General features: G+C 36.8%; 3 protein-coding genes across 4 annotated transcripts; 1 reads left to right on the top strand and 2 right to left on the bottom strand.

The window, feature by feature from the left end:
• Positions 1-449: 449 nt before the first annotated feature.
• On the bottom strand, positions 450-8,915 carry Glg1 (golgi glycoprotein 1). The gene is made up of 13 exons (XM_046612953.1): positions 8,421-8,915; positions 6,403-7,368; positions 6,033-6,134; positions 5,643-5,927; positions 5,324-5,493; positions 5,117-5,234; positions 4,613-4,809; positions 4,195-4,414; positions 3,610-3,936; positions 3,273-3,452; positions 2,923-3,151; positions 2,382-2,488; positions 450-2,243 (listed from the first exon to the last, which is right to left on the bottom strand). The coding sequence occupies exons 1-13, from the start codon at positions 8,745-8,747 to the stop codon at positions 2,076-2,078; spliced, it is 3,396 nt and encodes a 1,131-aa protein (XP_046468909.1). The 5' UTR covers positions 8,748-8,915; the 3' UTR covers positions 450-2,075.
• A 6,077-nt stretch (positions 8,916-14,992) lies between these two features.
• Positions 14,993-16,884, top strand: LOC124212654 (serine/Arginine-related protein 53). Of its 2 annotated transcripts, none has more exons than XM_046612946.2 (4): positions 14,993-15,373; positions 15,509-15,852; positions 15,937-16,142; positions 16,228-16,884. In XM_046612946.2, exons 1-4 carry the CDS (start codon positions 15,300-15,302, stop codon positions 16,327-16,329), a joined length of 726 nt encoding a protein of 241 aa, XP_046468902.1. In that variant the 5' UTR covers positions 14,993-15,299; the 3' UTR covers positions 16,330-16,884. The 2 variants fall into 2 exon arrangements, with proteins under 2 accessions (XP_046468902.1, XP_046468903.1); XM_046612947.2 differs by having other exon boundaries at positions 14,996-15,373; positions 15,509-15,828.
• On the bottom strand, positions 16,710-19,516 carry LOC124212653 (integral membrane protein 2C). Its single transcript, XM_046612944.2, has 5 exons — positions 19,187-19,516; positions 18,099-18,581; positions 17,913-18,027; positions 17,682-17,828; positions 16,710-17,598 (listed from the first exon to the last, which is right to left on the bottom strand). The coding sequence occupies exons 1-5, from the start codon at positions 19,268-19,270 to the stop codon at positions 17,480-17,482; spliced, it is 948 nt and encodes a 315-aa protein (XP_046468900.1). The 5' UTR covers positions 19,271-19,516; the 3' UTR covers positions 16,710-17,479.
• Between the last annotated feature and the right edge of the window lie 1,152 nt (positions 19,517-20,668).

Raw genomic sequence — 20,668 nt, 5'->3', positions numbered from 1 at the left:
CTGGTATCGTAATCCCATTCTCAAGCGTTCCCAACACTGGACCGTGGTTATTACGTCGCTGATGCTTATGTAGCACCTTATTCGCGGCGAAGTTTAGTATAACTTAAATCTTAATCTTGAGTAAAGATCTTAAGCGTATGCTCACGGATCTTAATGCTCACACCGCTGTTGTTTTGGGATTGCGTGTAGCTGTCCCGTAGATACATAAGTTGCCTACAGTTACCAGCTATTGTTTACCACGGTGTCTCATAGACAATAGTCTGTAATTATAATATCAATAATAATCTGGAACGAAGACTATATATTGTCGAAACCATTGAAACAAACACCCAATGCCGAGAGTAACGATAATAATGTTCTTAGTATGATATTGAGATTTCACAACAATGACCAATAATCCTTTGTAATTTTCATTGTCACCGTGAATCTAAGGCAAACAGACCATAACGCATTCATCAAATGGTTTATTTTTTAATCATTATAGTAGAAATTTATACAATGTTTAATACTAATATAACGTAAATTACAATATTATAATCTATACAACTCACCAACGGGCAAGAGTTGTTGCGCCGTACATTTGATTGGTCAGCCTATCTATTACTTCGTCGTGCTAATCTTTCGATACTAGCACAAAGTAACCATTTATATCACACTGTAGTTTCGAATGTTCATGTATATATATATCCCCCCCCCCCGACTCAGCTCATAGTCCAACATCATGCCATACCAATTATTAGTACAATTATTTCAAATCAATCACGCCCTGATGTTTGTAATTGTATGCGAATAGATATCTGTATAAAAGTAATTACTAAATGTTTACTATATATGTTAACGCTTAATAAAAAAAAAATTTCACTTCATTACGAAGCCGTGCATTAGTACTGGGTTTATGTTTATTTTTGGAGATTATAAAGCCTTTATTCGCCAGATTTCTGAAAACTTTCCAGGTATGTTAGTAGCCTCAGCTATACACTATACAGTGAAACTTCTCTTAATGGACACCTCCCAGCGACAGATTCCTCTTTATAACGGACAGTCTAAAAATCTCCAGAAGCATAATTTACATGTTAATATTCTTCTGAATAGCAGACACTCCTCAATAACGGACACTATTTTTAGTACCGAAGATATCGACTATTTGGAAGTTTCACTGTATTGAATTTTCAATAAGCGTCTTGTGAATAAACAATAAAAATGTTCAACACGGACAGTTGCACTTGCAACTTCAAATTTCTTTCTTTTTTTTTTCAACTCTTGAATGAATGTGTTTTTTTATTATACTATTTGCAGTTTTTCTATTCAGTCTAGTCGCAATGTTAAATTGAAAAAAAAAAGAATTTAGTCGCAGTCCTTTGAAATGGTTCTTGGGTAACCTGAAATTAGCATTACCATAACGAAAACATTGGTTTCAACTCTTGATACACTTTAATAATTAGTAGCAAATTCAATTATGTTATATGCGAATTCATTTTCTGATACATCACTTTCTGTAACATACAGTGTAACTAGACCGAATAGACGAACTGTACTTCCGTTTGAAAAAAAAATTGCTCACATTAGATAGGGTGATGTATACTGCAGATATACATAGTTAAAATTAATGCTTTTTGGTAGCCAACTTGATGATAATATGAGAGCTATTCGAGAAAGTTAAATTTTGCATAGGTTAGTATAATGGCTTGCTGCAAAATAGTGACATCAAAGCTCTATGGGAAGCTCAAATTTTAAAATACGAGAGATTCTGCCATGCATTATGAATGACTATTGTTTCATGCTCGAAATGTAATAATTAAAAATTATACTTTTTACCGACGAAATTAGTTTTTTTTTCTTCCTTTTTTCACTCTTTACAGTTTTTTCTAAGAATATAAAATCATCTTATAAAATGCAACGTTACAAACAATTGAATAAGACTATTTGCGAATTGAAACTCCTTTCGTTGATAAACCAGATATTTTATAGATCTGTTAAAATAAAATTCCGACGTCATCTTAAAGCGACGAATGCTTTCAGCTATGACAGTTATTAGCTACCCAATTTCGCAGAAGTTACCTTATTTGTCGAATAGATTATTTATTTTTCATTACCATTGTTCTCCTTGTCACCTTCCCACAGAACATACCAGTGATAAAAGCAACTCCAATAACCGTTGACGCAACAATCAAAAAATATCTTTTCGCTGGGGATTTTTTTATTACAGTTGAGTAAAGTTCTTCTATGTTCTTCGGTGCTGTAAGCTTTAAACATAATTTTTTTCTAAAATACCAATCAATCTTGCGTGATTGTATTATCACAATAACTGCGAGAAAAAGTTGCAAAGACGCTTGTAGGAAAGAGAAAAAAATGTATTTTACCAAATTAATCAATAGCCTTACCTCAGCGGCATTTCTAAACATTTCTATTCTGGTAGACAGCATTTTAAAGCAGTCTGGCTGAAGCGATATTTTTTCATCATTGAGGACATTTTGCAAACACAAGATATCTGGAAATTTCAATAAAAATATTCTTAATATGAAGTGGGATCTACTAGAAGATGATTCGTTTGTGTTCAAAACAAATGTACAGTAGTTATTTAAAGCACCTGAGGTTTAGTGGAGTCAAAACATTGAGAGAGCGTAAAGTACATTTATACAGGTGTTTCTAATTTTATATGATTTCAGCAATTCATATTTTAATATAGTATTTTGAGATACCCAAGTAAAATTAATTTCATTGAACAACAAATTTGTCTTTTTAAGCTAAAGTAAGTCGATTATGACCGTTCGGTTCTCAATTGATTCATTCTTTTACTGATGTGTGCGTGCCATGTTATTTCATTACACATGCAAACACAATGTTATAGCCATCAAGGCAGCAACTTGCTGGTCTGTGATAATAGCAAGGTATCACTATATTCAAATGTTTATCAAAACTTACGCCTGCCAGCTCCTTGAGGTATGTCGCTGCAGAATTTACTGACATCTATAGAGCATGCTTTTTGTAAAAGTGGATCTACATTTATATCAGCTTTTGCTTGTTCGATGAGGTACGCAACTTCCATCCTGCACTCCTCGTGCATCTGGGTGTCTCCAGAGTTGAATTTATTTTTTAAACACTCTTCGACTGCACCTGGTGTATTTTCTTCTTCGCCACAAATCGATTGAATCTAAAATTAAAAGTACTTACATAAGTAATATCGGATCTGAAGTTTATGTTACATAAATTATGACTACTGGAAAAAAACTTCACAAATAAGTTAACTAGTATGATTTATAACAATTACGTACCTCTTGAGCACACATTGTTGCAAGTAAAGGATTGAGGTGATAGTTGAGTGCAGCTTCTCTCAAAATGTTTGCCATTTCTTCTTCACACTTATCTGTGAGCTTATCGTCTCGGAATTTGTTTTTCAAACATTGTATTACTTTTCCTTGTAATTCTTTGTCTGCGGAATTGGCTTTCAACACCTTACACATAGTAATTCAATATTAAAATCAAACTTCTGTCAATTTTAGCACAAATTAAATGATGGGTGAATGCTCTGGCCCACGATATTCTTTGAACGGTATCTTGAAATTCTTGAAATTCTTGAAATAACTGCAATAGTGTGACTATTTTACTTACGTTTTTGCAATGTTTGTCAATATCCGAAGAACATGCTGATTGCAACTTCGGATTAAACCTATAATCTGTATTCTGTTCAATCATTCGTTGAATGACAATATCCTTGCAACCATCATCGAAAGTTCGCTCATCTTTGAACTTTTTCAAGCAAGTTAAAGCCTGAGACTGACTTTCTTCGTGGCAATACTGCCGCAACATGGCATGGCATTTATTCAAAAGAGCAAAATCGCTTGAACTATCTCGCAGTTCTTGCTTCCTGACATTGAACAACTTTTTGTGACAATCGTCGGACAAAAACTGTTTATTTGAAGCCAGGCATTCTAAAATCTTGAACAATGGTAATATTAGGTTTATTTGAATGTATGCAAACTAGTAAGAATAGGAAGAGAAACTTAACTAAGTAGTTAAACCCTTCTCTTCTCAAGACGACGCACATCAAAAATAAATGCTCAACAAAATCTACAAGAATGTGGCGCAACTTAACTTTGATATAAATATTCAGTCAAACAATATTCTATGGAGAAAATTGTGGTCAAGTTATCTGATAAGCATAGAATCGTTATCTTTATAGTATGCAGTTATTACTTGCGAATTTCCTGGTGTCTTATCTGAGCACAATTTTTGGATGTCTGCGGAGCATGCCTTTTGCAAAACAGGGTCAAAATTGATGTTTTCTCTTTGTTGATATAATTGGGCTCTTAGTTGCTGTCGACATTCCTTAGGAATTCGATGTGATTTTTCTTGTATTATATCTTCTTGGACCATAGTGCTTAAGCATTGGATAACTTGAGCCTTAATTTTAGATCTAAGAACAATCGAATAATATACTGATATTAACTATATGGCTGTATGATGAATTGAACGCAACTTGATTTACCAAATTTTTGCACAATGTGTAAGGTACCACAGATCTGTTGAACTCAGTTTCAGATTGGATAAAGTTAAAACTTGTTAGTTTACGTTCCTAAAGCAAGTAAGAATGGCAATAATTGAATATACTTACGTTGGGCACCACCGTACAACATGTGGACGACAAGCTTCTTTGAACTTGTAAGTAAACCGATAGTTCTTCAAAGATAACAACTGAAAGTGTTCCACTGCAGCTCGACATTTATAATCTTTTCTCAAGTCTGGATCATTTTTGTGCTCAATCAGACATTCCATTAAATCACCTTCGTCTCGCCCAGCTCTTAGTTCCACCTAATATTAACACAAAACAAAGCATACTTCACCATTTGTACCAAAGTATGAATAACATTATACTTGGTGGAAAAATTGGAACAGTCGAGGAAATAGTAAAATTTTAGCTGTTAGTATAAGAGTAATTATTTTTCAAACAGTTTTTTCGTGACTTAAACACATTTTAAATCTGTTCTACGAAACACTTGTTGGTACCTTTCTCGACACAGTATCAATTTCATGTATTACACGTGGAAAAATGATCAAAACGAGAAATTTTTACAAAATATGGAGGATACAGATGAAAGAATAAAACACAACTTGATACCTCGCAATGCTTTTCCATAATATGTTCACATGCCGATGATATGACTGGGTTGAGTTCAACGTGTTCAGCTTGTTCCTCAGTCAGATTACCGACAGCTGATTTGCACTTCTGTTCTAAACTGTGAAGTATAAAAGAGAGGAATAAAAGCGACAATGAGAATAAGGAATTACCAATTCTAAAGACATTTCAAATAATTGAGTTCAATACCTGTCCAAATTATCTTGGAGACACTCAACTTCTTTCCCTTTTTCTGTTTTGTCATAGCAATACAATGACAGGTCGTTTAGACAAGCTTCTTCTACCTCAGGCTGTAAGTCTACAGTCAAGGCCCTCTGTCGCATTACTCTTTTGATTTCATCCAAACAAGCACGCTTGAGCTATAAATTATCGTAAATTATATATACTTAATTGACATGTGCATAGTAAAATTCATCATGCTATATAATTTTCCATATCTAATAAGTACTTCGTTACCAGCAATGATTGCTCGATTCATTATGTGGAAGATAAATAATGTGCTACTAACAGTCATATTGGTTTGAGGATGATCAGCGTATCTGTACAAGCATGGCAGCACATAAGCGCCTCTTTCACGATCTGTTTGAGTGCCATCAGCAGTCCAAGATTTTTTTGCATTACAGAAGTGATTGGCATCTGCTCTGCAAGCCCTATATAACTGTGGATCAAGCTTAAAATCTCTGGCCACAAAGTACTGTATTTGTACCAATGCTGCTTCACATTCTACAGTCATAATGGTCGTGCCAAGTTTGTCCATCAGACAAGATATTACTCGGGAATCACCAGCACGAACCTAAGTTTAGCGCAATAAAGTATGTAAAAAAACATTTAGGAACTGCAATAGATCACCAGGACTACCGGGATATTCATGACTATATACTAAATCTGAGTAACTTACATCTCTACATGCTACATCAACAACCGATCGGCAAGCGTCATGTAGTACTGGGTCTAGACGCCAATCTTCACCTGCATCGACTTCTTTGATTAATCCTTCCAGCTGTAATACAGGTCATTCAGACATCAATCACAATCATTTTGATTGTGTTTCAACAATGAAAAAAGAATAAATTTCATGCTCAAAGTATTATAGAATAGCACCGGATACTAGAAAATTTTAAACAACTACAGTATCAAATCTAACAGGTATGACCAACAGATAATGAATTGCTGATCATATATGTGAACTGAAGTAACACAATGTAGGAGTTTCACTCGTTATTTGATCTTGATTTAATTATTTCATTAACTTTATTTATAATACTAACCGCTCTTTGGCAGTTGGGTGTTACTCGCAATTTTTTTTTCCTGGACCTTGTATGTTCCATCAAGCAATGTATGGTTTTACCACCAACCTCGAGTCCGTTGCAGAAATTCTGTATATCATTTCCACAATCGCTGACTATTTCCGGAGACAATCTATAATCTTCCATAAGAATCTTTCTGTGATCAAACATCTCCGATTGACAATCAGCTGATATTTTACTCGTATTTCTCACAGCTGCTTCCAAGCACAACAAGATTTGAGATAATCTGATGTCTTTATCTTCTGACACTGATCGGCGACAATGGTAAGTCTTAATATCTTCTTTGCATGCTCTGACTAAGCCCTTGCTTACTTTATAATCCGATGCTATCAATTTTTCACGTCTAGTCAACTGATCCTGGCATTGTTTTGTCATAGCTCTATCAGTTTTGAACTGCATGAGGCATTTGTATACGTGGCCACTCCCTGGCCTAATATGAGGACAAAAATTGATGTGATCTTGTGTACAAGCCATGTACAGTTGGCGATCAAGCTTAACGTTGTCACCCTGGACCTCCGAAACGTGCAAAATTCGTTTTTTGCATAGCGGCCCTAATTTATCTAAATACTGCTGTAGGCAGGCTAGCGTTTGCCCTTGATAAGGCTGTATTCTACCACAGTGAAACTCGTGTATTTCAGCTGAGCAATCCTTCTCAACATGGGTTACGATTTTGTAATCACTGAAAGCGACCCACTCGAGACGTTGAACATATTCCTGACATTGTGGTTTCACAATTTCATCTCGCTTATCAACAATACAAGCCAAATATGTTCCTACTTGTGATGTAACTTGACAACCAAACCGATCTAAGTCCTGCCCGCAGACTTCAGTTACTGAATTTTTTACATGTTTGTCATCTATTAAAATCTGTATGTGCTTCCAGATTGCATGCTGACATTTTTCGTTCAGGCTTGTTATTTCATTTGCCTGTAATAATACAATGATTGATTGACCTAATATGAACAAACAATGAGTAAACTGCATATATTAAGTAATGAAAAATATAAAGAAAAGATTATCACATCGGTGTAGTTATTATCTAACAGAGATATATCTACAGATGCCGTGAATAACACAGTAAATAAATTGATGAAAATTGTTTCCCAAACTCAGAACGGTACAATAAAAAAATTTTTAATTTGAAAACGAAATTTAAAAACATTGAACAAATTAGATAATCTGTAACCAATCTATACTGCAGCACCGTTCTTATCTGAAAAATTGTTTAATTGCAAATAATAATGATTTATAGAGCCATTTTGTATTGCTGTGAATGTACAACTTTTCTAATATAATTTTGTAATGAAATTCATAGGTTACAGCTTGTTACAATATGCATCCAACTTCTAGAGATGGAAAGATAAATATCGCATTTTAAGTGATTATTATTATTAAGACTAGAGATTCAATGGAAGGAAATACCGATGCCTAAAATGATTATTCTATTTACACATCAGTAGATTTTATCTGTACCAGATTAGCTTTATTTATAGATAAATAAACTACATGTATGTAACCTACTGATTCTGATAATATATTTGATCAATTTGTAATAGCAGATGTGGAAACTTGGTCATGACCCCACTGATGTTGTCATCACAACTTATACATGTCTACGCAACCGTAATTATTTCTCGTACCAAATTAAAGCACAATGATTTGATAGTTTCTACAATCTTGGCAGGAGTGTGTATCCAATAATGTAATCAAAAAATATAGCTTCATAGTTGGATAAATAAAAACTAGAGATCACGAATCATTGCCTAAGATTCAATTTTTTTTTAGGGCACTAATCTTTATTAGACATTTGAATGCTATAAAATATTCAATCGATTGTGCAACAAGTGAGTAATAATGTTTAAATGTAATGTTGAGGAATGAATGTACTTTTTAGTGATACAAACACAGTGTCAATAATCGGTTTGTACAAATGTAATACGATTGAAGCGCTTCAGAACCTAAAAAAAAATGGTCTTTACCTTGAATGTTTGAACACATTCGAGTACAAACAAATCATCATCATTTGTGACCATTTTACCGCAAAGGCGGTGTAAATCCTGCTTGCAATCTGGTTCATCAATTAGTTTTATCCCCACTTCGTCGAAAGGTTTTTCGATTGTTCTCTTTACTCTGTTATTATTCAAGGTGGATTCCTCGGGATGTATTCTTTCGACAAAATACCACCGGAGCTGTGGCTCAGTCTTGACTTCGGTGTGTGACACATCGTTCGCATACGCACCAATCGCCGCAGTGACGCTTAAGGTTATAAACCGAATGAAAAATATACGGATGACTTTGTTCGTCATTGTGCTGTTCTTGAAGTCTTATAAATCACGCTGAACGGTTTTCCTTTGGTAAATTCATCGAAAATTGTCACTGATATTTTCACCTCGATACCTAACAATCACGACGCATGACACCGCGATCCGCCTCTACGGCTCTACGTACGGCTGACTCCATCCCACGCAGTCCTGGGAATATCAGTACTGTGAAGACTGGTAAAGACTCTGCGTTTTGAGCCGTTCTGTTGTTGTCGTTCACCGCAACGCAACGCTAGCAGTACTTTGCCCGCATGTCCACAGTCATAGAGCATATACAGTATCTATAGCGTTGATTGAGGATATATATTTAGCAGTATCACGTATTATCCACCAAACAACTGACCACGTCGTCGAAAAAAGTTCTTCATAACCAACAACTATCGCGTGCAAAACGTTGGTAACATACCGTCGTCATAGTGAAATTGAAAAGTTGAGAAAATCCCGTTCAATAAACATCCGTAGGTGGTCGGAGAATTCATACTTCGCTTGACGTCGCATGTTACAACAATGCTTTGAACATTTAATCGCGTTGCGCGTAGCTTACGTGGTGTTTCCACCTGGCCGTTGAGAACATAGAGATATAAAATACAGAGCTTAAGCAACGGTGTTAGCGTCCCGTGAACGCATTCGAATCGGATCCACGATCGGATCTCTGAAAAACAGAAGATAATAATTCTCCCACCCTCTCTGTCGCTCTACCCATGGAATGGGGGTCACGAGAGGGGGAGAATAACTAGGCTGGCGCGTGCAGCTCCACAGGAAGAGCGACAGAGAGGGCGGGGGAATTATTATCTTCCGCCCTTCAGAGAACTCATTTAAATCTCTTCTGAGCGTCGGGCGGCATCAGTCGATTCTGAGCAATTGGAGCGATATCACGTGATCTCGGTATCTGTTCCGCTTTCAGACCGCGTTGGTCAGGTTGTGCCACGTTGTTCGATCAGTGTGTTTCCAGCGTACACATCTGTGAATAATACACGAGGAGCAGCCTGAAGAAAAACCGAGTTACTGAAATAAAAACATCCTGCTAACGTTGAAGGTGAATTTCGTGTCCTGAGTTTTCATTGTTTTGTGTAATTTCAGATTTCGGCGATGTCTATATTTGCCTCTGTGCGTCGAGTGGCAATCTTATTATTTTTTTGGCCGATTTTCGGTAAATGCGCAGTTGCATCGTTAGCAAGTTTATTCGGTCGGTTCGAACAGACAGCTATAGCACAGAAAGTGAGTATAGAATCGAGTGTTATTGCGGTGCGGTTTTTTGGATTGTAAGATTTTAGTGAAGATCTGAACAACGTAAAAAGTGCGTCGCTTCACTAATAAACCTGAGATGCTACAAGAACTACTACATGTAAAAGTGTGGAGCAGCTCATAGTCGAGGTAACAATACTTATTTTAATCACTGATTGGTAATTTAAGGTGGTACATTTGAAGCCGAACTTTTGTTCTAACATGCAATACATAAATATGAAACTAGACAACAGTAATAAATAATTTGAAAGCTGAAAAGTCAATTTGCTTAATTAATTAAAGTGTCGTGTTTTATTTTTCACAGATTTAAGCAGAGACTTCCGAGTAACTCTTCCATTTCTCGGCAACGTTGGTAAGTTTGCACGTGTTAGGTTACGGGTATTTTCCTGGGATTCCTTTGTTATGTGGCGTGGCGGTAACAATTGTTACACAAATCTTCGATTTCTTAGCTGCATGGATAGGCTCATTCACGATCGCAACGTGCTTGACTTTCAGTCGAATAATTTTTTTTTCGCAATTAAATTTACTCATCTTATTTAATTACTTAAAGTAGGACATTTTTCACGTTGCTAAAAGTGGAATGAGCATCGCGACAGGTAACCATCGCTTACTCGACACTCGCGAGATCGAATTGTGTTTCGCAACTGATGCAATAATCTACGTTTGAATTTACCGATGATGTCGTTTAAGTGGTGGGTTCACCTGAGGTTTGAACATATTTATTTATTCACATTATTGTTAAATCGATAAAATTTCAAAGTCTGACATAACGTAACGTAATCAAATTGCATCTTATATTATACATATATCATTTTCAATCTTTTAACAGCCAACAAGTATTGATCAACTGCAGGCTTAGCTCGCTTAGAAAAATGCTAATTGACATACAGGATGTTTTTAATCAATTTTACAAAAGTTTATGTACCGATAGTCTGCCATTATTTACTAACATAATACATACAATATTATGGTTGGCGGGATACAACCGTGATACTGTATTCTGAGTAGGCAGACTATGATACAAAAACATTTTGCTCCCAACAGGTAACCAACGAAATGTAAGTCAGTGACCACGGCGCAAATGATGAAGAATGATGTGTGTTGGAAAAAATGAAGAGTCGTTTAGATCGAATATAGGTAACCGGGTAGGTAGGCGGACGTTTGGGATCCGTCGCGGAGTTTATGCATGTGTGTGTGTCTTTTCCGTTGGGTGGTTCCGTTGGGAAACAGACAAGGGTAGGAAGGTCGCGATATACCGTGATGTTACTAACTTTTGTAATCCACAGCGTAGAACGATCACAGAAATTTTTTTCCCGAAAGACTCCGTATTCGAGTCTCTCGACAATTTGTAAGAATTTGAATATGAACGAGATTGAATTTCCCATTTCTTGTCATTCCGCAACCATTTTTCAACCGTTATTCAATTCAATTATTTCGTCATTACCGATCATCATACCATTCAATTAATCTCTGTGATCGTCTGCATGGGCAAAACGTATCTCTGGACCATCTATCGCGTTCCGTGGTACGCTAGATGGGAAGAGATGCTGAGCTCGAAAACTTCGCGTCGAAGAGGACCGCCGACCGTCACGCCACAAAATAATGCTTGCCCTCCAACCTCCCTCCCGATTTTGATTCGATTTGTAATCTGAGAACAACAATCCGCATAGCAATGTATCTAATTCAGAAAGATGCAAATGTGGATTGGGTTTCTACAGAATTTTTGGGACAAGTCCCAGATGATACAAATTTTTTTAAAGATTAATCTTTCGCGCCTTTTTGTGCGTAGATTAATCATGAGAATTGGCCGCAGCCTTTTGCGCGTAAATTAATAACGGGAATCGGACGGGTTTTTTTACGCGTCGATTTTGCAAACAGTATATAACAGAGTTACGCACGCTCGATGTGCTGATATTTCAGCTCTCCGGTCAATTTTTTTACGAATAATAAAGTTTTCAAGTTCCACGCCGCCTTTTGCGCGTGGACTTGATACCTTTCAGTTATGAGAGAAAGCGCGGCATTCGGAAACTAGTGCTCAACGCGCAGGAACAAAGTGGATAGTAATAGTGGAAAATCACCTTTTATCTGTTTCAGCTAATCGAACTCTCCGTCTATTTCAGTTAATCAAACTTTTTGTCCTTTTCAGCTAATCAAACCTTTTGTCTGTTTCAGCTAATCAAACCTTTTGTCTGTTTCAGCTAATCAAACCTTTCGTCTGTTTCAGCTAATCGAACCCTCCATCTATTTCAGCTAATCAAACCTTTTATCTGTTTCAGCTAATCGAACTCTCCGTCTATTTCAGTTAATCAAACTTTTTGTCGTTTTCAGCTAATCAAACCTTTTGTCTGTTTCAGCTCATCGAACCCTCCATCTATTTCAGCTAATCATACTTTTTGTCTGTTTCAGCTAATCGAACCCTCCATCTATTTCAGCTAATCAAACCTTTTATCTGTTTCAGCTAATCGAACTCTCCGTCTATTTCAGTTAATCAAACTTTTTGTCGTTTTCAGCTAATCAAACCTTTTGTCTGTTTCAGCTCATCGAACCCTCCATCTATTTCAGCTAATAAAAACCTTTTATCTGTTTCAGCTAATCGAATTCTCCGTCCATTTCAGTTAATCAAACTTTTAGTCCTTTTCAGCTAATCAAACCTTTTGTCTGTTTAAGATGATCAAACTTTTTATCTGTTTCAGCTAATCAAACCTTTTATCTGTTTCAGCTAATCGAACCCTCCGGCTATTTCAGCTAATCAAACCTTTTGTCTGTTTCAGCTAATTAAACTTTTTATCTGTTTCAGCCAATCAAACCTTTTGTTTGTTTCAGTTAGTTAAACTTTCTGTGTCTTTTAGCTAACCAAACTTTTTGACTGTGTCAGCTAACCAAATCTTCTGTCTGTTTCAACTAATTAATTTGTCTCGGTTTTTCGTTAATTATATTTTTTACGTATCCAAGCTACGTATATTTTTGTTTCTATCGACATATGTCACTCATTATGTTTTCGTCAGTTTCAGGTAACCGAGTTATCTTGACTATACCGAAAAATTAACGTTTCATTTTTAGGCTTAGGTCAGTCATCTTTTTTTTACCGATACATAGACTTAGCGATGTAGTTCAGACTCGTCACGATCACAAAATGTGGTAAAATTTATTCAGCTGTAGATTTTTTTTAGTGGTTTTACAGTCTTTTATTGTGATCGTTTTAGTGTCAGTTTTTTCCCGAGTCGCTCATAAGCCATGTTCGGTTTGTATTTCACTGTAGAATTATACAGCTCTGTCGTATTTTGGTGATTGTGCTTATTCTACTTCGATTTGTTTCCATTTCTTCGAAGATTTCTGCATCGTCTTCTGCTAGGTAAATGCCAACGTCTTACAGCGATTCGTGTTTTCGATCTTGGTTTAGTTGTCGATTGTTTTGCGTATCCACCAGGTTTTCCATTTTAGGGATTATCTCATACCTCATAACAAAAAAAAAACAAAAAACCCGTGCGCGAAAAATTCCAAAGTCAATCGCCGTTCGTCTATAAGATAAAAACAATCACCCTTCATCCATAATCAAAACAACCATTTTTTATTCACAATTAAAACAGTAATCTTTCATCGATAATAAATAGTCAGTAGGTTATATGAACTGAAAAATTTCGAACAAACTGCGAATATACGCGAATACTAATTGATTGGGAAAAACAATTCACTAAAATTAACACGTGAAAAAAAGTCATCTGAAATTTTTCTAAGAAAGTAAGATCGATCTTGCAAGTATTCTCCGTGGAGTAGGCTTACTGGGGATACCACGTAAAAAAAAACACGCCGGGTGCTCTACCGCTTGCGGTGGTGTGGAAACGAGCATAAGTGAACTTATTGTCACGGATCGAATTCATTCTTCAAATTATAATTTTCTTCTTGCGTAAATTTAACTCATTGTCAATAAAAACTGACGTCAGTTAAGAAATTATTTTATACATCCGCTGCATCTTCTTTCGGAATAAAGATATGAGCGTTGACTGAAGGTACATACATATTATCTTCAGCTAATGGTACGAATTAAGTATTAAACATATGAACGGAAATTGCATTCGTGTCGCCTCTACTTACTGGCCGCTTACCGGATTGAGTGCGCGTATAGGAGAGGACGCAGAGAGCGCTGGTTGACGATGAATTCATGTTTGCCATTTTCGATTACGAAAAGCCCCATAAAGCTAGCAGTTTTATGTATCTTTGGTCAACGTTTACAGCCAACCAACGCTACGTATATTGCGTACGCTGCCACGGAAACACTATTAGCGTTTTCCACTGGTTGCACTGAGTGCGCACTGGCTCGAACAGGGGGCACTCGTTCCGTGCATGCGTCGCCCGGCATCGGGGTCAACCTTCTGAGTGGAACACGTCGTAAAACGTATAAAGGCAGACTAGATCATAATATCTCCTAAATCAGAAATAATGTGATGTTACTTGACCGACTGCGCGACTGTCAGTTTTTCAAGCAAGTGATAAAGAAGCCAATTGAACAAACGTATCGGTAATTTTTTGTTTGTAAATAAATGTCACAAATGTTAGACACAAGCATACAATGGCAAAAAAATTGACAATTCCGCTGAAAAGATAAAAATTAATAAGCAGCAAGTCAAGTTGTCCCAATCTCCTGAAATATACCTAGCAGTTAGCCTCTAGAAGCTGAAAAAATGTGTATCCATACTTCGACATCGGACATGCTGTGGATTACTCCTATGAAATTTAAAATTTTGGGAATTTCTCCTCTATCGTTCGGCTCCAGCAAGCATCATCACTGCTAGACGAAGATGAAATTAGATCTACTTCGACTCTTTCACGATCGGCAACCATAATTGCACTGCTTTGACACCGACTCCCGATTTCAGTGCAATATTTTACGCAGTCAGTGCTAAATTCACGCACCCGAGCTGCCAGTGGAACACGCTGGAAATACGAGTCTACCACTAGTGCGCTCTGATCTCGAATACGATTGGTTAAAAATTGAAGATGACCTTCAATGGGCACGGGACGCACGGACATAGCTGCGCAAGAACACACCTTATCTTCTTTCAACATGTAATCACGGTGTAACGTCTAACAACATTTGGCATTGTAAACTCATTCCCAACCATCAACTATGGTGACCGATATGCGTTTATTATCATGACCATCGAAACTTAAGTTGAAAATCTTATCTTGTGTCAGTGGCCGCTAAATCTCTGGTGTTTTCTGGTTGGGGACACACGGAAAACGCGAGCGTGGGCTGTTGGAGTTTTGTATCAGCAATTACCATAGTTTCACCTAATGGCTAAATATTCGAGTGATTCGGATACGGATAGAAGCAGTAGGCATCATAGAAAGCATCACGGAAGATCCAGGTATATATTTATTCGTCTTGGCATTGGCGTAACTATTACTATTTTGGTATTTGAGAAACGTGAGAATTGACATATATCTGTACCTTATTATTAATTTTCTTTCTGATAATATGCTATACTAATGTATGCCTTCAGGTCCACGAGTTCAAGTTCTAGCGACAGTTCATCTTATCGCAAAAAGTCCAAGCATGTGAAGGGTAAGCGACGTCACCGCTCTCGCTCCCGGAGCAGAGACAAGGAAAGATCGTCAAAATCCTACAAGTTGTCAAGAGCAAGCTCTAGGGATAGAGACCGGCGACGTTATCAGCCCAGGAGATCTAAATCTTATTCACCTGATAGAATCAAAAAAAAAATACGATCTGTATCAAGGGAGGCATCGACTAGTCGCTCCAGTAGTTCTCAGTCAAATGTGAAGTCTGTTGGCGCGGAAAAATTACAGCCGTTGGCTGTTAAAGGTATAATGAGAACTGATACACCGGGTAACTAAAAATTTTGTTGAGCATATTTTGGATTAATTCTCGTTTGGCATAGATCCGCTTTTATTAAGTCATAAAATGTTTTAGATGATTTCCCAATTGAGCCAAGGATCAAGGAAGCTATACTGGATGAAATAAATTCAGATAAATTTGTACCTAAGCAGTTCTCCTCGTCAGTTCAAAGTAGACAGACCAAATCAAGCAATATTGTTATCGATATTACAGCAGATACCATAAAACTCCCGACCATTGTTATGCTGACTGATTCATCGAACAATATTTTTCACACATCGGTAAATTGATAAATAAGATGATCTTAACGTACAATAAACGTATATTGAAGGTCACAGATTAATAAGATATTACTGTTTCTTGCAGATAATGTGTGACAATGAGGTCAGATTCGACAAATGGGTGAAGAAATTATATACTTTACGTCAAAAGGCGATTGCAGATTCAGCTCACAGTAGTGTTACTTGACGTCTAAGTAATTTAGTTATTTGAGTAAATTATTAATCAATCAATAAATACATCAATTGATCTCTAAACGAAATGTACAACTCGGGAGGACTAGAATGGTAATGTTTAATACACGAAATAAAACGTGTGTATTCGCAGCTTCTAAAATTTCTGATATTACTGACAATGAATAAAACGTGTTTTTCTCCAACTTTGTGGAAGCAGTACCTTATTTATAAATGTCGGTTTCTGTAAGACTAATGTCATTAGCTGACAAGAAGCTAGACATTGCAGTCATATCCGGTATAAGCTTTACTTTTACAGATGCAGCGTAAAAAAGAAAAGTCAAAATTAATGTATATTTTCAATATTCATGTGTAATACTGAATACCGCTAAGTAGTAAGAGCAATAATGGTTTTATTTTAATCATAATGTCAATGGCACGTATAATATTACAAACCAGTCGTATTTAATTTATATTCCGCACTTGAAGGCAAAAGTAACAATGGTTCAAATTTTTTTATTCGCCAGAAATTTGTTATGCCTTGGATCTTAGTTAGGATAAATGACATACATACGAAAATTACGCGTTGGTGATTATACGGAGTATTGTATCGCAAATACAAAACTGGTGGCTGTTGCATTTCATACGTCAACAGCTATTTGCTACATAGGTAATAAACTTTGAAATGTATAATCATTTTTACGTATGTGGTTAAGCTTTTTTGTCAAAATAGAACAATATGTCCATCAAGATTCATGTTTAAAAACTGCAATTGGATCAAAGAAAGAATTAATTATAGACATATTCACATATATATATATATATATATATATATATATATGTATACACAACTGCAGAACAGTATATATATAACATATATATATAATATATATACTGTACTGGCATGCTACTCTGCAGTCTTGTATACCAAACAAAAAACTAGATATGCATAATCATTGATATATAATCCCCAGAACCGAATAAAAAGGGAAGAGCATAGATAATTCCAAATATAGCATCAATCATACGAATAATTATAATCATAGTAATGTAAAGAGTGCATACTGTATAATCCTGCATCATAACATGTATTTAACTTCGAATTAACACTAAACTATTGCTGTTTAATCTAGCGAGGAGTAATCTTACATGAGATATCTTATATTCTATTTAATTGAATTTTCTTCATATGCCATAATTTCATCCATATTTTCGATAGCCAGTTCCCATACATCTTTTCCTGAGAACTGGACAAAAGGTGCATCCTTCACGCTCCTTTTGTCAACTGCAATTTCACAGAGAAGTAGGCTGACTGATACTGTTCGCAGAGTGGGGTTTATCAAATAATTGAGGTGTTTTGGTACATACCACTGTGAACAACTTTCTCTAATCTGTATGTTGGCATGTTACGGCATTCTCGAGCTATATAAGGTCCTAAGCCAGACAGATCGGTTATACGAGGAGTAACAACTTTCATTGTTTCACGAACAACTTCAGTGTCAACTTCGTAGTATCCTAAATTAAATAAGAGATAAACATAGACATGAAGCATGATCAACAACTGAAGTAAAAACAGAATATGAGAAGTATTCAAATTACCTCTGTACATTTTGTTCACAAGATCGTACAAACTTCGTGGAGGTAGAACTCGCTCACGATTCAACGGCATAACAAAGCAGCGGTTACCGTCCACATCAATAATTCCTGTTTTGTTCTGAAAATAAGCCATTCATTATGTAAGTTTTGAAATGCATAAATTGTAATAACTGAGAAAAGGATGGTTACTGTGTTAAAGTCATGAATATATCGTCCTTGACGGCCACCACGTAGAATGGGGACATCGATCTTCTCGTAATCTTCGTTTTCAAGATCGATTTCCAGTCTTTCTGTCAAGTAGTTTTTTATGTCGTTTTGGAGCTCCATGGTTTTTTCAGCAAAAATAGCAGCATCCTCCTCCATATTGTTAGGGTCAGAGACCAAAGATTGAGAATTATCCAAAGCATCTTTCAGGTAAGGTGCTTTGTTAGATTCATAATATGGAATGTCACACCATCCACGGAATCTGTGCATTTGAACTCTTGCATATTGCTTGTATATGTAGACACCACCGATTACTCCAATGCTCATAACAAGAAGAGCAGTGAGAAACAAGCACAGCGTTGTCAGTGAATTCAGTCTCTGTGCTCTTTGACGACAACGCAAAACGTATCGTGTAGGTCGAGGAAGTGTAGCATATTGACCCTCTGGATCATCCTTAACGTCCCCCGGCTTTTGAGAAATATCAACAATTTTTTCACCATTTAATCAACATTTTCTTAGCATTAATATTTTTTAATTATTTTGAGCCATTGAACAAATGATACAAATTGAAAAGCAATGAATTATAAAGTTAATGAAATATCGGCGTGGATTAAAGTGATGCTTCCTATCTGTTAATCATATAATTCATTTCAATAAGCTCATATTTCCTGACAGTTGAGTTGATGACCACTAAAGAGTAATTCTGTACTGTGGTTTGTGGTTGCACAGTGAATCTTTGTTTGTTGTTAATTCTCTTCGGAGTAAAATATTGACAAGTCAACGACTGTAATGTCATTACAGGTACAATGACAGTATCATATGAGGAATTTCAGACTACAACTTGAGATAAGATCAGCAGGCTTGACTATTTGTTTGACTGTTCCACAAGTGATAAGACTTTAATGACGTAAATACGCAGCAATCTACGGTTTATGATTTTCTCGAATGAACGCGCCGTTTGTAAAAAATATGAATTCACATACCAATTCTTAATGATGGAAAAGTACGATTGGATACTTTTTGAACGTAAATATAAGAAAAAATGATAAAAGTTTGATATTTATAATACTAACTGGAGGTATCTCGTCCACAACCAATGGTAGCTCCACTATGTCCGCAGCTTTCTTCTCAGTGATGGCTTTAGTGATTATCGTCATCTCGATGTAAAACTTTCGGTGAAGTTATTTAACTCTTCTCGTCGTCAGCACAATAAATATACAAGTCAATTTATTCTGCAATTCCCGAAACTCACCCAATTCGCTTGGTGATTAAGTGGGGTAATGGAACTCGCGCAAAGCTTAAAGTCGATCGAAACACAACCGTGATCCGGACACCAATAACACAACGATACGACAGAATCACCTACTACCGCACACAGAGTGCATGATTGATCGGTGACAGCTGCGCAGCTAGCCTCCACCCACCCCTAGTCTTCCCGTCGCTACAAAATATCACGGCAATGAGAATCTCTAAGCCATCTAGGCGCAGAGAGCGGTACTTTCACGATTGGCAGCCTACCCAGGGTAGCATTATCTCAAAAGTTCGTGTTGTGACCGTCACATGCGCGCGTGCATGACTTTACCGGCTAATGTAGTTTAGTATCCTTGCCTGCCGGCAAACCACTATCTGTCTATTTCCGCAAGAAGAGTCCAAGTAATCAGTGAGAAAACCCGTGCATGTCGGTCGATTGACACGCTGCATCGCATACAACGATTATGCTCAATCCTGCCGTAAATTCGACTCATGTTGCACCAGCATGCATCAATCATGACTAATTCTACCGCAAATTGCAGCCAATTATGGTTTTACATGATCGGATATGCTACAGCAAATTCTACCTGGGCCAGGTAGCTTTCAGTCGCAAGTTCATATTGTGACCGTCACATACGCGCAGGCTAGATTCTGCCGCACTGATACTCTCTGACTGATATATTATCATTAGATTATTTATCAGAGCTCTGCCGGCAGACCACTATCTGACTGTTTCCGCAGTTGTGGGAAGACTTGAACATGTGCGCTACCACACTACGGTGCTGTATTGACGTATTCATTCCATAGACAATGTCTATGATTCATTCATGCATCAATGCAGGTTATTTGAAAATCACATTACAGTTCGTGCACTCCCGAGAAAGGTAAAAGAACCGTTGAATCGCCACCTGCATATGAGAAATTGAAGTAATCAGTGAACAGCCGCGCTGCAGCAGTATGCAACAATCATGCCAAATGTTGCTGTCAAGTGCTACCGAACGCGGTCTTGCGTCATCGGATGCTACAGAAAATGCTACTTGGGCAAGCCTCCGGACAGAAAGTGATAATATTATATTCTCCTCTGAAACCCTATTGAACACCGATCTTATAGGTTTGCGATAATTGTTTGACAAAAAATATCGTCTTTGCAAGTTAACGCTAAACCGATTACTACGATTCACTAATTTAAAAGTAATGACGCGATTTTTCATTGCGCTGTTTGAAAATTTCCAGGATTTGCGCTGTGACCACTTATGGCTCCGCGTGTGTTAGGACAGTAGACAAACAACTGTAATCATTTTACC

Source organism: Neodiprion pinetum, chromosome 2, assembly GCF_021155775.2.
Source record: "Neodiprion pinetum isolate iyNeoPine1 chromosome 2, iyNeoPine1.2, whole genome shotgun sequence".
NCBI classification, from domain to species: domain Eukaryota; kingdom Metazoa; phylum Arthropoda; class Insecta; order Hymenoptera; family Diprionidae; genus Neodiprion; species Neodiprion pinetum.
This window is presented reverse-complemented; position numbering and strand designations above follow the sequence as displayed.